Below are 16,964 nucleotides of genomic sequence, written 5' to 3' on the forward strand. Positions count from 1 at the left end.
TTTAGAGAACATACAGCAAATTACTATTATCTTTATATACTTTCATCAACATTAGTATTCCTAATAATTTTATCAACAGCAACATATATAAATAAAATATATATATATATAAAATGACAATACTGACAGCATTGTATATATGGGGCATTTTATACCTTTGCACGCCATTCACATTTTTAAAGTTATTTGGCCTCCATAGCATGCTGAAACTCCATGCAAGACAGTGTCTTAGTGACTTGTTTCAGATTATCTTGCAAATAGTTGGTGGCTCAGCTGGTACTAGAAAGCGAATTTATATTGTTTGTGTTTTGCAACTCAAAATGTGGTCCTTGGATCAGCAGCCTCTGCCACACTATTAGACTTGGGGAGAATCTCAGGGTCTACTCCAGACCTATTGGAACAGAATCTGAACTTTAACCAGATTCCCTAGATGCTAAGTATGGGATACAAAGTTTGAGAAACACCCCCCTACCTCCTAATAAAGGACAATAGAGGGTGTGTTTTCACCCCAGGGTATTTGTAGTTGGGGGGAAGGGAGAAAGGGAGGGGGCAGGGGAGAGGGAGGTAGGGAGAAACAGAAAGGCGACTGGCAGAGGTATCTGGTGAAGGAAATAAATCCCTTCAGTAGGACCCAGTAGGACTTGGGTCCCTCAAAAGAGGTTGAAAACTGTGGTTTTGTGTAGGTGGAACTTTCATGTGATTTGTAGTATCTTCACTTGGCCACTTTGTATCTGTACTCGGGTTGGAGATTCAATGTTTAAAAAAGAGGGGGGTGGTGAATGAGGGGTGGGGGTGAGGTTGTTTTCAGGTAGAACTGTAGGCAACCCAGGAGGATAAAGGATCTAAGCACAAAAGGAAAACCCCTTTCCCGAGTCTCCCAAAGCAGCTCAGGGAGCTCATTTCTAATACCTCTAGTTTCTGGATGCATTTCTCTCCCTCGCGTTTCCCTTTAACACCCGGGATCCACTCACTCCGTTAAAGCTAGTTCCTCGCCTCTTGGTTTCTTTCTCTCTGCTCAGTCTTCTTTCCATTCCCGGGCGCCCCCGGGCCGGCCCCTCCCTCCGCGCCAGCTTGCACCTCTCCCCAGCTGGGTGCACCTGAGGCTGGCTCGGGTTCCGGACGCGTGCGGAGCGCCGCCGGGTGCGGTGGAGGCAGAGGCGCGCTGACAGCCACCTCCAGCCCTCGCCTAAGGGACAACACGCGTGGCGCTTGCTTCGGGGACTATTCTCTGCGGCGGCCGCTCACGCCTCGCCTCGTGGTGACTATCAACCACCGAAGCTGCAGGCGGGCAGTTGTGCGCCCCCGGGGCCAGTCAGCCCGGGCGGCCGCTCCTGCTCCCCAGATGCCAGGGCCAGGGCGCCGAGCGGCCGCCAGCAGGAGGATGAAGGGCTCGGCGGGAGGAAGGAGAGAAAAGCTGCTGGGGGCGACGAAGGCTCAGCCCAGCCGCGGTAAGTTGAGCGCAAAAGAGGTGTTTCGGTTCGGGTGGCGGAGTTGGCCGAGGTGCTGGGCGCGTGCTGGGCTTGTGTCCCCGCGAGAGGTGAGGCGCACGGAATGGGCATTTGCGGAGTCCACACCCGGGACGTCCCCCTTCTCGTGTACCCCATAACACCAGTCTGCTCCCCTGCCTCTTCAGCTCAGCGGCCAGCAGAGATGTGAGGTTGTTGTGGGTGGGGGCTGGAGTGTCCAGCGCAGAGCTTGAGGGGCTCCCGCTGAGACCAGGGGCAGAGAAAGCAACGGCGGGGGGCGACTGGGTCAGCCAGGCTCTGGCTGGAGTCAAGGGCTGGGCCACCGAGGATGGGCCTGTCTCCTATTGGGTATGTGTGTGTGGGGGGGCGCTCTGCTTCCTTGGGAAACCTGGCGAAGTTGTTGGGATAGGAAAGCACAGCGGGCCAGCTTCGTGATTGTATTTTATTTTTATTTTTTTCCTTCGTCTATTTTTTTTTTCCTTCTTCTTTCCTTTTTTTTTTTTTTTTTTTTTGGTGGGGGGGCTTCTTTTCAAGATCTTTAGGATGCACGAGATTTGCGGGCAGTGTGGGAGGCTGTTGTGTTATAGAAAGCCTTCTTCCAGGGGAATAATTTTAAGATTCAGGTTGGACTTGGGAGGTTAGGGTAAATCAGTGTCCCGGGATCTGATTGCATTCCTGCTCCAGGAATGAGGGAGCGCAGGGTAAGGATACCTTGTGACTTCCAGCATTTGGGGAGAGGTTTTATTGTGGGCGCAAATTGGGGTCAGAGGAAACCTGCCTGACCCAATACCGTCTTGCCCCTTGTGAAATGCTCAATTCCCTATGTGTCTCCCCACCCTCCCCCCTTAGAGTTCAGACTTGCCTGCATCACATATTTCTGGAGATAACGTTTGTCTGCTCCAGGGTGAGCTGCAGCGAAAGTAACAAGGGATGTGATGTTTCTGGGTATTTGAACATTCCCAAATTCTGAAACCTTGAACTGACTTGGAAGACTACTTTATGTTTTGTGGGTGTAACTAAGGACCCTGGAGCTAGGGCCTTTTTTTTTTTTTTAATGACATTCCAGTGTTGTTTTCTTGGAATGTCATGGGGGAAATTTCTCTCTTCTCTTGAGGTTGGTTGTTAGCTGTCTGTTAAAAGTGATTTTCATGTCTAGTCAATATTGGTTCACCATGTTCCCTGGAACCAACTGGAAAGGCTTATCTCCCTCTGGGTTTTCATGTCACCCTTGCCCTATACTGGGTAATTTAGTCACTATACTCTGGTTTGTAAACATGAAAGGCAAATATGGGTCATTTCAAATTATGTAGATTGATGCAGCACAGTGTGTCTGGGTTTTGCTGCAATTTCTTCACATTTCCTTCCAGATGTTCCTCGGAAATTAACTTGAACACTCTATCCATGGAGCTAAAATATAGACTGGGGAATGGGCAAACATCTTGAGTTAATGTATTATCTTGGATTTCAGTAAATGAAGTGCTGGAAGCTCGCTGTGTTAAGAAAAAAGATCCTAGGACAAAATATAGGGTATTTTGGCTGTTTTTGCTCTGTGACAATGTGGCTGAAGAACGTTTGGGGTTATTTGACAACACCAAGAACATTAGTAATGGCATCTAACATTTTTTTTTTCCATTCACTGCACACTAAGCAACGTATTAAGGGCATTACAGCTTCTGTAAATACATAACAACCCCAAGAAGCCAACATCCTTACATCTCCATTTTGTGGATAAGGAAAAAGGAGTCTTAGACATGTAAAATTTGGAAAAATTCCAGAGTTAGTATTTTAGAACCCAAGATTGCTGGACTCCAAAATTTGTTCCTTTAGGCACTATAAAATCTGGTACTATACAAAATGGGAGTACCATCTCAGTTCTCAACCCTATGAAAAATAAGTAAGGCGATGACCACATCATAGATTTATTGATCCACAACTATTTAAAATCTTTAATTTAATAGAAGTGTCAAATTTAGACTACAAATCAAATGAAAATTGAGTGGCATTTATGTAGTTGGGGCTGCCATCTCTAGAGAGAGCTAAATGCCGAGGTCTTGGTGTTCCCCTTGACAGTGTTCCTTCTTTGAGTCCCTTTATTGTAAATCAATAGTAGTATAGTCTAGCCTTTCTCTTAACAATGTGTGATTTATAACATCAAACATACCTGGTGCTAACCTCACATTTGTATGACTCTCTAGAGTTATTCTGAGGTCTACCTGGACACTCTTACATTTCAGCCAGCTTATAATTAATGCTCAAATCCTAACAAAATGTTGAATTTCTATTAAGAGATACTAGCAGCTTCTTTGAAAATTTCCTGTCTATTTTCAACAATATTTTCAAAACAATTACACCCCCTGCTGTGATTTGCTATTTACTAGGTGCATCAAAAGTTCAGTAATGAAAAATGTTTGCAATTCAACAAAACATATTGTCTCATCTATGATAACAACTTTGGCTAAAAGATTCACATCCAACTGAGGGCTTATTTTATCTGAAATTTAATTAAGATGTTGCATTTCTTCCTGCAAAGTTTATGCAGGTAGTTAGGTACATGTCTTCCACTATTTTCTTATAATCTCCAACTTTATAAATTCATTAGTGATGCGTTCTTCAGATAATTTATGTTCGTGCTTGTCTAAAGATTTCGAGGTTTTAAAACTGAGAGCAAGAACAACAAATAAGATGCATGTATCGTATTTTTTCACAAGATGTAATTATGCTTATCTGGGGAATAGTGGTATATGTTAAGTCATAGTTCTAATTTGCCTGCACATGAATAGAATTACCAGATAAAAGTATATAAATCCATTGGGAAACTAATATTCACATCCCAGATGTGGGAACAGCTTTGGAAAATAGAGAGTCTTTGAGAAGTTAGGCTGTTTTACTATGTTTCATTGCACTTACATAGTATCTTATTGTTTTCAATAAGATACTGCATTTCTCTATTCTAGTAAACTAGTGGTTATTCCCATGATTTCTTTTGTTTTAGGGTTAAATTGTGTTTTCTGGTAATAACTTGGCATTGCATGAAATATATATTTGTGTCTTTTGATGTACTCGAAGTCTTAAAAAAATCATATTTTGCCTACTATAAACAATACATTTCTGAATATATATGGGTTTTAGCAGGAATATAAAAATAGTGTAGTAATAACTTGCCTAGAGGTTTTATTTTTTGGAAGTAGGTAATGAGGTTGTTATAGTGATTAACATGTTTAACCTTAGTTATGAAGTATTGAGACTAATTTTGAATATGAATTCATATGAATTCATGCAATGAATATGCAATTCAACAATTGCAAAATACTTTATGAGGAGTATCTTGTAAGTGGGTTAACCTTATAATCACATGAACATATGTTCTGTGTTTTACAAATTTTTTTCAAGTTTCATATTTATTTGCACAATAGTTATATTAATTTATTTTATATTATTTGATGATTTGAACAACTGGGTTTCTGGTAAATGATTTAAACTCAATAAGCATCTGAGTCACATTGATATCACAAACTGAAGAAACTAATCTTGGGGAACAGTTTTTAATTTTGAATGTTTCAAGAGCTTAGAACTCAAGGTAAGTGAGACTCCTTAGTATTTTGACAAGTGTTCTAAAGAGAGAGTCTGAATAAGATAAAGCCTATGGGTTGAACATTGAGCAACCACTTTAGTAACCTCTTAGGAAACCTAGATCAGCTCAAATGGAGTTATGTGCCTGAAATTAATCAGGGCAATTAATCTTTTGAACAAGTGAATAACATGTTTGAGATCATTTTAAAAATTCCAGTACCTTAATAATGTGTTAATCTTTATGTTCTAGGGCCTGCTAAAATTAGCAGTAACACCTCTTTCTGGATTGACCCAGGCTTTTCTTAAAATAAATAAATAAATAAATAAATAAATAAATAAAGTTCAATGACAGAGAACTTTAAGGATATTGAGAGGCAGAGATGAATCAGATTTCTTCATCCTCTTTATCCCATTTTAAATATGATTGTAGTCATACCCAGATACTTCTGTACCACTTCTGTACCCAGATTGAGGATGGGATTCAAAGAGTATCTTATTCCTTAACCTACTGACAAACTGGTAGAGAATACTAGAACAACAGTCTAGAGTGACAATAGGGAACTTTAGACCATTTAATGACTTTATTACTTTGTCTATAGTGTCATCCAACCATATGTTTGTTTCATCTTTTGACTTATTTGAAACACAAAGGGGAAGTTCTCCCTGATAAAGGAATTGCATGTAACCAAAGCAGGCAGACATGCAACATTACTAATCTGGTCTTTTAAGTGAGAGGTTTACAGTAACAGAGTTCTTTCTTTACATCCATGCAGTTACGAAGCCCATATTCTGTCAAACAGTACTAATCTTGGCATATCTTCATTACCCATTAGACATGCCTGTCACCATGAGAAGAACAAATACTAATACAGTGCAGTATTAGGGAGGTCCATTTGAGGGTTTAACTAAGGGTTTCTCATAACATGGGGTCATACGTTCCCTGCTTAGTTGTTGTTTTTTGTGTGTGTGTGTGTGTGTGATCTTGTAATGTGTCTTTTTATATTTAAAGAGTTAATCACTGTTGTTTTTATAATTTATTATTAAAAAATATTAGAAATTTCTCTCTCCTTTAACAATCTCTCATCTACTCTGGACTGAAATGAAAGAAAAATCAATAAAATGTTTCTATCTTACTTTTATCTTACCTAGACAGAGGAATACACTTGAAACTCCAGAAGGCATCCTGAATAATCCAGATTTTAAAACTATTTTGTTTGAGAACCACTTTTATGAGTTGGTCTTAGTGTACTAAATCTATCCAGAACACCTAGAATTTAAAGAAAAAAGATTTCAGGTACTGGGTTGAGTTTTTAGGTAGTCACAAATTTTATATTCATAGTACAATTTGGCATTAAAGTTAGAGAGATGAAACAGTCATTTAACATGATGCAGAATTTAAGAATGTGAACTCAAGAACTAGAATACCTGTATTTGAATCCTCACTCTGTTCCTTACAAGCTGTGAGAGTTTAGTCAACTTATCATACATTTCTTGGCCTTATCTATAAAACAGTGACACTGAGTGGCCTATCTCATAGGTTGATTGAAGGCTTAAGATGACACATGTTAAGTGCTTCAAATAGGGATGCTTGGGTGGCTCAGTGGGTTGTGGCCTCTGCCTTTGGCTCAGGTCATGATCCCAGGGTCCTGGGATTGAGGCCCGCATTGGCTCTCTGTTCAGCGGGGAGCCTGCTTCCTCTTCTCTCTCTCCCTGCCTCTCTGCCTACTTATGAAATAAATAATCTTTTTTTTTTTATTTACACTTGATCTTAGCCAAAAGGCCAGGTGCTTCAAATAGTGTCTAGTGCAAAGTGAATATGCCATAGTTATTAGCATATATGAGTTTTCTGTAGTGACTGCACCAGATTGCCATAAACCTAGCAGCTTAAGACACAGAGATGTATTCTCTCACAGTTCTGGAGGTCAGAAATCTGGTATCAGTATCACCAGGCTGAAATCAAGGTATCAGCAAAGGTGTGCACATTCCGAGGCTTTAGGGGAGCGTCTGTACCTTGCCTCTTGCAGCTTCTGGTGGCTGCTGGCGTTCCTTGGTTTGTGTCACATCACACTGATCTCTGTCTTTGTCTTCCCATTGCCTTCTCCCCTGTGAGACTAATTTCCCTCTGCTTTTCTCCTATAAGGACATTTGTGATTGCATTTGGGCCTATCCTAGTAATTCAGTATAATTTCTTATATTAAGATCCTTAGCTTAATCACATCTGCAATGATTATTTTCCCAAATAATGTGACGTAGGTTCTAGGAGTTAGGATCTGAGCAGCTAGAGTGGGGAGTGGGAGGGTTGGGTGTACATTATTTTGCCTACTATAATCTCATCCTCATATTCTTATGCTGTGTTAGATGTATGAAGAGATGGCAGAACCAACATAACTAAATTATGGAAAATGTATAAAGGATCATGTATTTTTGAAGCATATTACCTTAATTTATGTTCAAATTTTTGACCAGATTTTTAGATCAAAGACTTCAGGGTCATTAATTATTTTCTGTTCACTTTAACATAATGCAGTCAGTAAATATTTGATGAGCGGTTACTATGTGCTAGAATACTGGTGCTAAGGATATCAATGCTGACCAGAAAAGCAAGGACCTGGACTCATGGAGCATTCAGTGTATTAAAAAAAAAAAAAATAGCTAGACAACTACTACCTTTTAACTTGTACTTTTAGGAAGTACAATTGACTCTTTATGTTTAATCTCAAAATTTTAGGAACAAAGAATTGCTATTAAACTTACACTAGAGATAAGGAACTAGATTAAGAAATACACATATGCATAGTAGGATAGGACAACTTTTGAACTCAGTTCCTTCTGGTTGTAGTACTATATATGCCATTAAATAAAATGAAAAAATCAGGAATAAATTTAACAAAAGAAATTAAAATACATTTTTAGCAATAAAAACAGAATTTTGTCAACCACATAATTAACTAGAAATATCAACTAGTAAGATATTATGGTTAATTGGACTTGGGTTTAGCTGAAAAGTTAAGAGCTTTTTTTTTGGAATTATTATATTTTACATTTTTTTTCCTAAAAGGTATTCATTGATTTTCTGGCTTTAGTGAATTGACACTATTTAATTACTTATTCTTTATCTTTATTTTTTTTTAAGATTTTATTTATTTGACAGAGAGAGAGCTCAGGAGCAGGAGGAGAGATAGGCAGAGGGAGAAGCAGACTCCATGCTGAGCAGGGTGCCCCACTAGGGGCTTGATCCCAGACCCTGGGATCATGGCCTGAGCCGAAGGCAGATGCTTAACGACTGAGCTGCCCAGGTGCCCCAAACTCTATCCCTTTTAAGTAATAACTCCACATGCCTCTTCCTCCCATTCCCTGGCAATCATCATTCTACTTTCTGTCCGTAATATTTTGACTACTGTGAGTACCTCATACAAATGGAATCATTTAGTATTTGTCTTTTTGTGACTGGCTTATTCCACTTAGCATAACGACCTCAACGTTCATCCAGGTAGTAGCATATTTTAGAATATTTCCTTCCTATCATCAAATGTATATACTACACTTTGTTTATCCATCATCTATCAGTGGGCACTTGGGTTGTTTCACATTATACCTGTTTTGGGGAATGCTGCTATGAACATGGATGTGCAAACATCTCTTCCAGTTTGCCTTCTATCATTAAAAAGATACCCAGAAGTAGAATTCCTGGATCATATAGTAATTCTATTTTTAATTTTTTTGAGGAACTGCCATAATGTTCCCTAATGGCTATACCATTTTTCATTCCCAGTGCACAAAGATTCCAGTTTCGCTGATCCTTGCCAAAACTCATTTTCTGTATTCCTTCCTTTTTTCTTTCCTTCCTTCCTTCTTTCCTTCCTTTCTTCCTTCCTTTCTTTCTTTCTTTCTGTCTGTCTGTCTGTTGTTTTAATGGTAATGATTGTAGTAGACATGAGGTGCTATGTTTTCCTTTGCATTTTCCTAATGATTAATGTATTTAATATCTTTTTTGTGTTGTTTGTATATTGACCATTTGTATGTCTTCTTTGGAAAAATGTCGAAGTCCTTTGCCCATTTTTGAAGTAGATTGCTTGTTTTGTGGTTCTTGTTGGGTTTGAAAATTTCTCTATTTAGGGATGCCTGGGTGGCACAGATGGTTAAGTACACAGCTCTTGGTTTTGGCTCAGGCATAATCTCAGGGTTGTGAGGTTGAGCCCCACCTCAGGCTCCACGCTTGAGTAGTGTCGTGTCTGCTTAAGGTTCTCTCTCTGCCTCTCTCTGCCCCTCCTGCTTGTGTTCTTGCTCTCAAATAAATCTTAAAAAAGAAGAAGTTCTCTCTATATATTGTTTGGAATATGATTTGCAAGTTTTTCCCATTCTGTGGGTTGCCTTTTTACTCCATTGGTAGTGTTTTTTGATGTGCAAATTAAAAATTTTTCAAAGTCCAATTTGTTCATTTATTCCTTTGTTTCCTGGGCTTCTGGTATCATATCTAAGAAAACAATGTCCCTTCTTTACCTCCTGGTAATGAGTTTGAGATGTTTTAAAAACAATGTAAAATATTGCTAAATTAAATTTACAAAGTAAGGGACTAGAATGAGAAGGAATTGACTGTAGTTGCAGACTAACATACGAATTAGCTCACAAATGTAATGTTGACTGATGAAACCCAGAAAATTTAAAAAGCCTGATTCTATTCACACAAAGTTCAAAATTTAAGCTAACTTATGAATACATCAGAGTTATCAGGGTGGAAGGGCAAGGTGCTGAAAATGTTCTGTGTCCTGATTTGAGGGTTGATTAGTGAACTAATTCACTTGTAAAATTCATCAAATTGTACATATAATTTTTGTACTTCCCTGTATTTGAATTATACTTATGAAGGTTAAAAATCAATTTGTTGGGGCGCCTGGGTGACTCAGTTGTTAAGCAGCTGCCTTTGGCTCAGGTCATGATCCCAGGGTCCTGGGATTGAGCCGCACATCACGCTGCCTCTTGGAGGGAAACCTGCTTCTCCCTCTGCCTCTCCCCCTGCTTGTGTGCTCTGTCTCTCTCTCGCTGTCTCTCTCTTTGTCAATAAATAAATAAAATCTTAAAAAAAATCAATTTGTCATTCAGAAGTACATGATGAAGAAAAATTTCCTTAGGAGTCGGGGGAAATGTTCCAAGTTATTTATATTCTAAGGGTTTATCCATTTGGAGGACTTGGTCTATAAATTTGGCCTTAAGTTTTTGAACAACAATCAGATCCATTGACACAGATACCATCAGAACTCTGTTGTCTAGGAGAAAAACACCATTCCTAGGACTGAGACTGGAGGGAATTTTCTTCATGAAAGGGGAATTGAATGGTGCGGTGAGCAGCATCTGTGTTGTTAATGTGGCAGAGACTTTCATAGGATCTTTCTGACAAAGTACAGAGCAGTTTAGTTACTGGCTGCTTAACTTTGGCTTACCTCTGATTTGGATTAACTTTAAGCATTTCAGAGTTTCTACAGGAATGAGAAAGCCATGTAGCCCTTAGACAATGCTCAATGCTTTATAAATTTTGTTCCCTTTGTGATACTTTAAGCCATTGTTCCATGGCAGTGAGCTTGAGCCCACTTTCTTAGATAAATTCCTAGTGCTGGTACTATTTTTTGATGAGTTATAAATTGGAGTCAGCTTGACTCTTTGGGGAGCCTGAGAAAATGGATACCTTTGGGAATGAGACTGTATGAGTTCCTGGCAAGTCCATGTTTGCCTAGATTAATAAGTAGGATACAGTGAACTGTACAGTGAACTGATTTGGATTTACCTTGACAATTCATCACAGTTCTTCACAGGCCTCCCTAAGCATCAATAATCTAACTAATGATAGCTACAGTCCCATAGAGAATAATTCCATTATGACAGGGACCATGTCGTATTAATCTTTTTACCTCTTGTAATGCTTGACAGTGCCTTGAACAAAGTAGGTATCCCTAAACATTGTTGAATGAGCAATTAAATTCCACTCTGTGGTAGACTTAGACTCTGTACAAAATTGAGCTAAATAATTACCAAAATCCAACAATACTCCAAAAATTGCCTCAAAACAGCATAATAATCAATCAGATTTTGATATAGTGTGTCATTTCCTCTCTCCAGAGTTAAGTAGGTACAGCTCAGTTACTGGCTAATTAATGGCTTTAGTAGGTTGAATAATGTTTTTTAGCACCTCATAAAGAAGAGTTTGACTTTAGGAAATTGCTTACAAAATACATTTTTCAGTTCTTGTGGATTTTGTTGAGCACTCTGTAAAAAATTTTTATTAATTAGTGGCATAACTCTTAATTATTTATTAATCCTAAATTATGTCTGATGCCAATGCATACTTCTTTGACTCTTTATAAATAAAAAACCATAACAAGTTAACCTGAAGAGATGACACCAGAACTTTAAAAAATGTTTTCTCTTCTTGGATCATAAATTAGAGCATGATTTCTTAATTTAAATTTTCAGAAGTTGAAGAGGAACCATTCAGAACTCTGAGGAAGTTAGAAGAAAGAATCTCTTCCTTTTTTTTTTTTTTTAAGATTTTATTTATTTATTTGACAGCGATCACAAGTAGGCAGAGAGGCAGGCAAAGAAAGAGGAGGAAGCAGACTCCCCACAGAGAAGAGAGCCTGATGCGGGGCTCGATCCCAGGACCCCAGGATCAGGACCTGAGCTGAAGGCAAATGCTTTAACCCACTGAGCCACCCAGGCGCCCCAAAAGAACCTCTTCATTAAGAGATTGCCTTTGACAAAGTAAAAGTTTACCTAATTAATATGTTTTAGCATGCATAAGAAAGTTTGAGAAAACTAAATACTATTCAAGGTAGAAGAGGTTGCCATTATGTGAATGTGAATAACGGGTTTTACATTTCTATATTCATTTAGAGCAAGACTTCTTTTCCTCTTAATGCACATACTAAAATCTAATATTGAAATAGTTTCACTGAATATAGAAATGACATCTGTATTTTCTCATTTGTTTCTTCCCACAAATTAGGGGAGGTAGGTGTTACCATTAGCCACATTTACTTTTTTTTAAGATAGGGAAACAAAAGGTCAAGTGATTTTACAAGGCCAAGTAACTTGGAGGTAGCAAAGCTGGATCATGAACTCACCATGTCTGACTCAAAGCCTTATGTTCTCTCTGCCACCCTGAATAGTTTCCTTTTCTTTTCACATACGCAGTGAAATAGCTTCTGTTAAGTCTATCATATGCTGGAGTGAATTACGGGGAACAGTGATAGTGTATGACTGGCATGGAGATGAGAACAATCAATAAATGACAGTATTAAGGGAGTACTAATGAAACTTTAATTTGAAAATTGCTCTGAAATGTATTCCAAGATAGGTTTTATAACCATACTCAGATTTGATGTGAAGATAAACTAATTTTATGCAAATGTTAAAGTGACTTTAACAGTTATGTTATATACCTTGATGTGGTCCTTAAGGAAAATTGTCAGGACCATTAATAAGTTTCTAAATTGATTACGCTAATTTGGTACTCCAAAAGGCATCTTCCTATAAATTAATGCTGCCTATTACAATCTGATTACAGCAAATTGCTTGCTTTCCATGCCCAGGTTTGAGAGTTTCCAGTCTCTGCATTTTTGTGCTTTCCCAGTTGCTGGCTTTCCGTTTTGTCTTGCCACATCAGAACAATGAATCATCTTGTCCATTAACTGAGTTTGGAAATTCTGTGTTATTCAATGAAATTGTTTTTACTCCATCCCTTTGATAATTTGAAACCTGGCAACTTAACTACTTTCTCAAATGTGTTTATGATGCAATGTCAATGAGCTTTGTTTTGAACAGCAAAAGACTGCAGTGTTTTTTTTTTTTAAACCTTTATAAATAAAATGCAATATTTTAATAACTGACATTGTGTGTTTCAGAATAATAAAAGGTTTAAGGTAATAATAGCTAGTGATCTCTAGAGGGGCAGCATAATCAAATAATATTAGAAGGCTCTCAATTTTTATAACCTGATGGAAACAGAAATGTGCCAACTGAGTGATCACCCTGATTATCAGAGTCTCATAGGAATACACAGTTATTCATTTCCATTTCATGAATTCTGACTAAAGGAGAGTCAAAACATTAAAGTCAAAGTGTTATTTCTTTGTTTCTAACACTGAACGCATGAGGTGAACAGAGGGACACACAGTGAGACAAAGTATGCCAACACAATATACCTCTCATGCTCCCTCCAGTGAACAGGGCATACAAGGGCATTGGTATTTATTCATTTTGAAAGAATTTTTAAGATTTCATATCATTGTTTTGTCATTAAAATAAGCAACATTGGATCTTGGAAGTCGGCTCTTACTGAAGCATGAGTACAGTCTAGTAAAAATTATGGTAATAAATTATTGAAATTTGGTTGTCATAATGTGTATAGAGAATACAGTAAAGTGTGTCCTTTAAGATAGTCCCGAAAACTGCACAGTACTTATTGTGTCTGAAACTAGAATCATGGTGCTCACTTCGTGAATATGGCTATGTGTGTATGGGACTATAGCGTGTGTCCACATACTAAAATAGTTTGGACGTCACTGGGAGGTTAGTTTGAGGATGGTTTGGCATATTTTGTGGAAAATCATAAAAGTAGTTTGCTCTAAAAGAAAATTACCAGACATATGTTTCAAAGAAATAAATCATGCTCTTCCAATAGTCTAGTAAAGGTTTATTTAGGTCTTACTTTATTAGTTCCTGAAATTTTTCAGAAAATGAAACAAGTTGTCAGAGTTGAACTATGAACGCTTTCCAAGATAACATTGGAAATGTCCCCAGAGAGGTTGATTGTTAAAGCTAGTCAAGTGGCTGTGATTTTAACAGGATAATCCTAACCTCATGTGTCATGCTGTTTGTAGCTCTTCTTTTGCCTTCCATTCAAATAGTAAGAAAGTGATCCCATAAACAATTTTGAGAACTGAACTCTCTGTTAAAAATACCTTTTCATTGAACATTATGCTGCCTTTACTATATATATATATCTCATTCTCTTTTACAACGTACATAAAAAAATCATATGGCCAAGGAATACAAATGATACCATACATTCATTTGTTTACATATGATTTATAACTAATTTTCATACCAGTGAGAGATTTACTATCTCTATAGGGCATCATTTCCTGTCATTTCTACTGGTATTCCCATTGTCTTCTCAAGATGAGTTAGTTCATCACTTTGGCCCTGAATTCATCTCCATTTCTTCTTGACTTAACTTTTTCTTTCAATACCAACATTGTTTTCTCAGAGTTTAACTATTTTTGTACATTAAATATCAGGTACCAATATTGACTTACAATGACAGGAATTACCTTGTTACCATTTTATGTTAATAATCATGAAGAACCTAAAAAAGTTCCTATAGTTAGTATCATTATATGAATATTTTCAGTTCTCACTGTTACTGTAACCTGTACTAAATTTCATCAATGTGCCCAAAGTAGGAGAGCATCTACATATATTCAAAGAAGTTTTTGCTTTATTTCTGAGCACAATGCAAAAGCTATCTATTTTTTTTTTTCTTGTAAAAAGGCTAATACCAGCTCATTTTTAAGGAGGGATTGGATTTTGCAAGATGGAAAAATCTCTTGGAAGTTGCATAATATTTTAAGTTAGTTGAATCAATTCCAGCCTCCTCCAATTCCAGCATTACCCAATGATGGTAGATTTAAAATGGTCATACTAAGAGAAACATTCTGCAATTATATTTTTATTTCATTCTTAGAAATTAAGTCAAAATTGGCAAGCATGTTATCAGGTTCATTTGTTCATTCGTTCCTTCCTTTTTGTACAGGGAGTGAAAGCATCACACTTTTTTGTTAGATGTCAGAAAGAGGTCATCTATTTCCATTTCCTGGGTTCTGAGCCTAGGTGTGTAACGGGATGGTTTGGAGGATTATGATACTGGGTCACTAAATCACATAGATGGTTTTTGTAACTTTGGAGATGAGTATTTGCTTTTACCATTTAAAATTTCAGTTCCAAGTGGACATCCATTAAAATGCCATCCATTCTTCTAATGCTCAGGGTGTGCCTTCTTATAACTGCCATTCTACCTTTTGTACTGCATTTCAAATCCTTGGTCCAATGCCTCCTCTTAAATTCAGAATCTTATCTGGTTTCTGTTTCTCAGATGAAGGAAAGATCATTAGACAGGGACACCTTCAAATTTTCCTTTGGTCATTACCAGGCACAACTTTATAACCATCCTGATTCACATACACCTCTATCTCAAAAGGATTGCTGTCCCAATGCCTGCTTACCTATTTGATGATCCCACTCCTTCCTGGTACCTCTTGGGCATTTTATCAATTACTCATCTTCTCTCTTAAAACTTCACTCTCTCTTTTCACCTGCTCTCCCTCCAGATCTGTTGTACTCTCCTTTCTATATAGAAAAACTTCCTTCAAGTTGCTGCCCTAATTCTCTCCTTGTAATCATCGTCAAACTTTTGGAAAGGGCAATCTCCATTCTTTTCTTTCATTTCTTCACTTCAATTTGCCTTACTTCTGAGACACTTTTCAAGGGTTACACATGAACTTTATGTCAAATCCAAAGGTCTCTTCTCAGTATTACTTAGTCCTGAACATGCTGAAATGCTTGACTCTGCCGACAGTCCTTGTTATTCATTCAACAAATACTTACTGAGGGCCCAATACAGCATAAGATTCAAAACCTGGAAATATGGATAAGATTCAACATTTTATCCCCAGGAACTTAAAGTTAACTGGGAAAGGAGGAAATAATCAATTTAAAATGGAACATGTAAAATGTCTGTAGTGATTAGATCTGTTTACAAATCAGTCACTTGGAAGGCTTGCAGTACTCTACTTCCCTGAAGTAAAGTTATGACATATCATTTGCTTGGGCCAAGAAAATGTGACTGGAAGTGATTTGTCACTTTTTGGCCAAAGTCTTTAAAAAGTTGGTGTGTGGTTTGTTAAGCTCCTTTTTTCAGTCACAGAGACCGGCAGTGTTTCAGATGGTAGAGACTTTGAAAGCTTGTGACCCCGACTGAGGATAATTTGCATTGAAGACCCTGCAGATCTCAGATGAACATGTTGTACGAGTCAGAAGCAAGTCTTTGTTTCCTTAAGTCACTAAGATTTTAGGACTTTGTTACCGCAGTGTAACCTAGCATATCCTGACTGATGCAGTGCTACGCAAAAATGTAAAGTACTATGAAGATAGAACCCTGTACTTCCAGGCTTCTACTAGACTTTTCAAACAGTATGTCCCAGTTTCTCCTTGAACCCAGCATATTAAAAATAAAATTTCTTTAAAAAAATAAAAGTAATTGCTAAGCAGCTCATGATTGAATTTGATTATCTCGCCTCTAACTGAAAAGTGGTGGACGGTCTGTGAGAAAATGAATTCACAATCAACTATATACATTTTTTTTTAAAGATTTTATTTATTTATTTGACAGAGAGAGATCACAAGTAGACAGAGAGGCAGGCAGAGAGAGAGAGAGAGGGAAGCAGGCTCCCTGCTGAGCAGAGAGCCCGATGCGGGCCTCTATCCCAGGACCCTGAGATCATGACCTGAGCCGATGGCAGTGGCTTAATTAACCCACTAAGCCACCCAGGTGCCCAACTATATACATTTCTTAATGTACTCGTTATTGTATTTCAGGGCTACTCTCAAGTTTTTAGTTCCTTCTCCAGAAACTTCTTGAAACTTAAAAACGTTTCAAGTTCACTTAGAGATTTGGGGATAATGATATGCTTTGGTCTATTTTTCTTCCTATCTGAAAGCTTCATTGTGTTAAGGCTGGAAAAGTACTATGTAATTATGTGTGTGAACTTCTTGATAATCTCAATGATGGAATTTTCTTTTTATGTGCAAATGCTTATTCCTGCACTTTTCATATAATTAATGTGCTCACAATAATATAGGACCTATTATAACTTA

General features: G+C 37.8%; 1 protein-coding gene across 1 annotated transcript in view; it reads left to right on the forward strand.

Moving 5' to 3' along the window:
* The first annotated feature begins 992 nt into the window (after positions 1-992).
* ZNF385D (zinc finger protein 385D) overlaps positions 993-16,964 on the forward strand; it is a 914,313-nt gene continuing 898,341 nt past the window's right edge. Inside the window, exon 1 of the mRNA XM_032331133.1 lies at positions 993-1,448. Coding sequence (XP_032187024.1) covers positions 1,343-1,448 — 106 coding nt within the window. The 5' untranslated portion in view covers positions 993-1,342. The remainder of the gene's footprint in view (positions 1,449-16,964) is intronic.

This window comes from Mustela erminea, chromosome 1, assembly GCF_009829155.1.
Source record: "Mustela erminea isolate mMusErm1 chromosome 1, mMusErm1.Pri, whole genome shotgun sequence".
NCBI classification, from domain to species: Eukaryota; Metazoa; Chordata; class Mammalia; order Carnivora; family Mustelidae; genus Mustela; species Mustela erminea.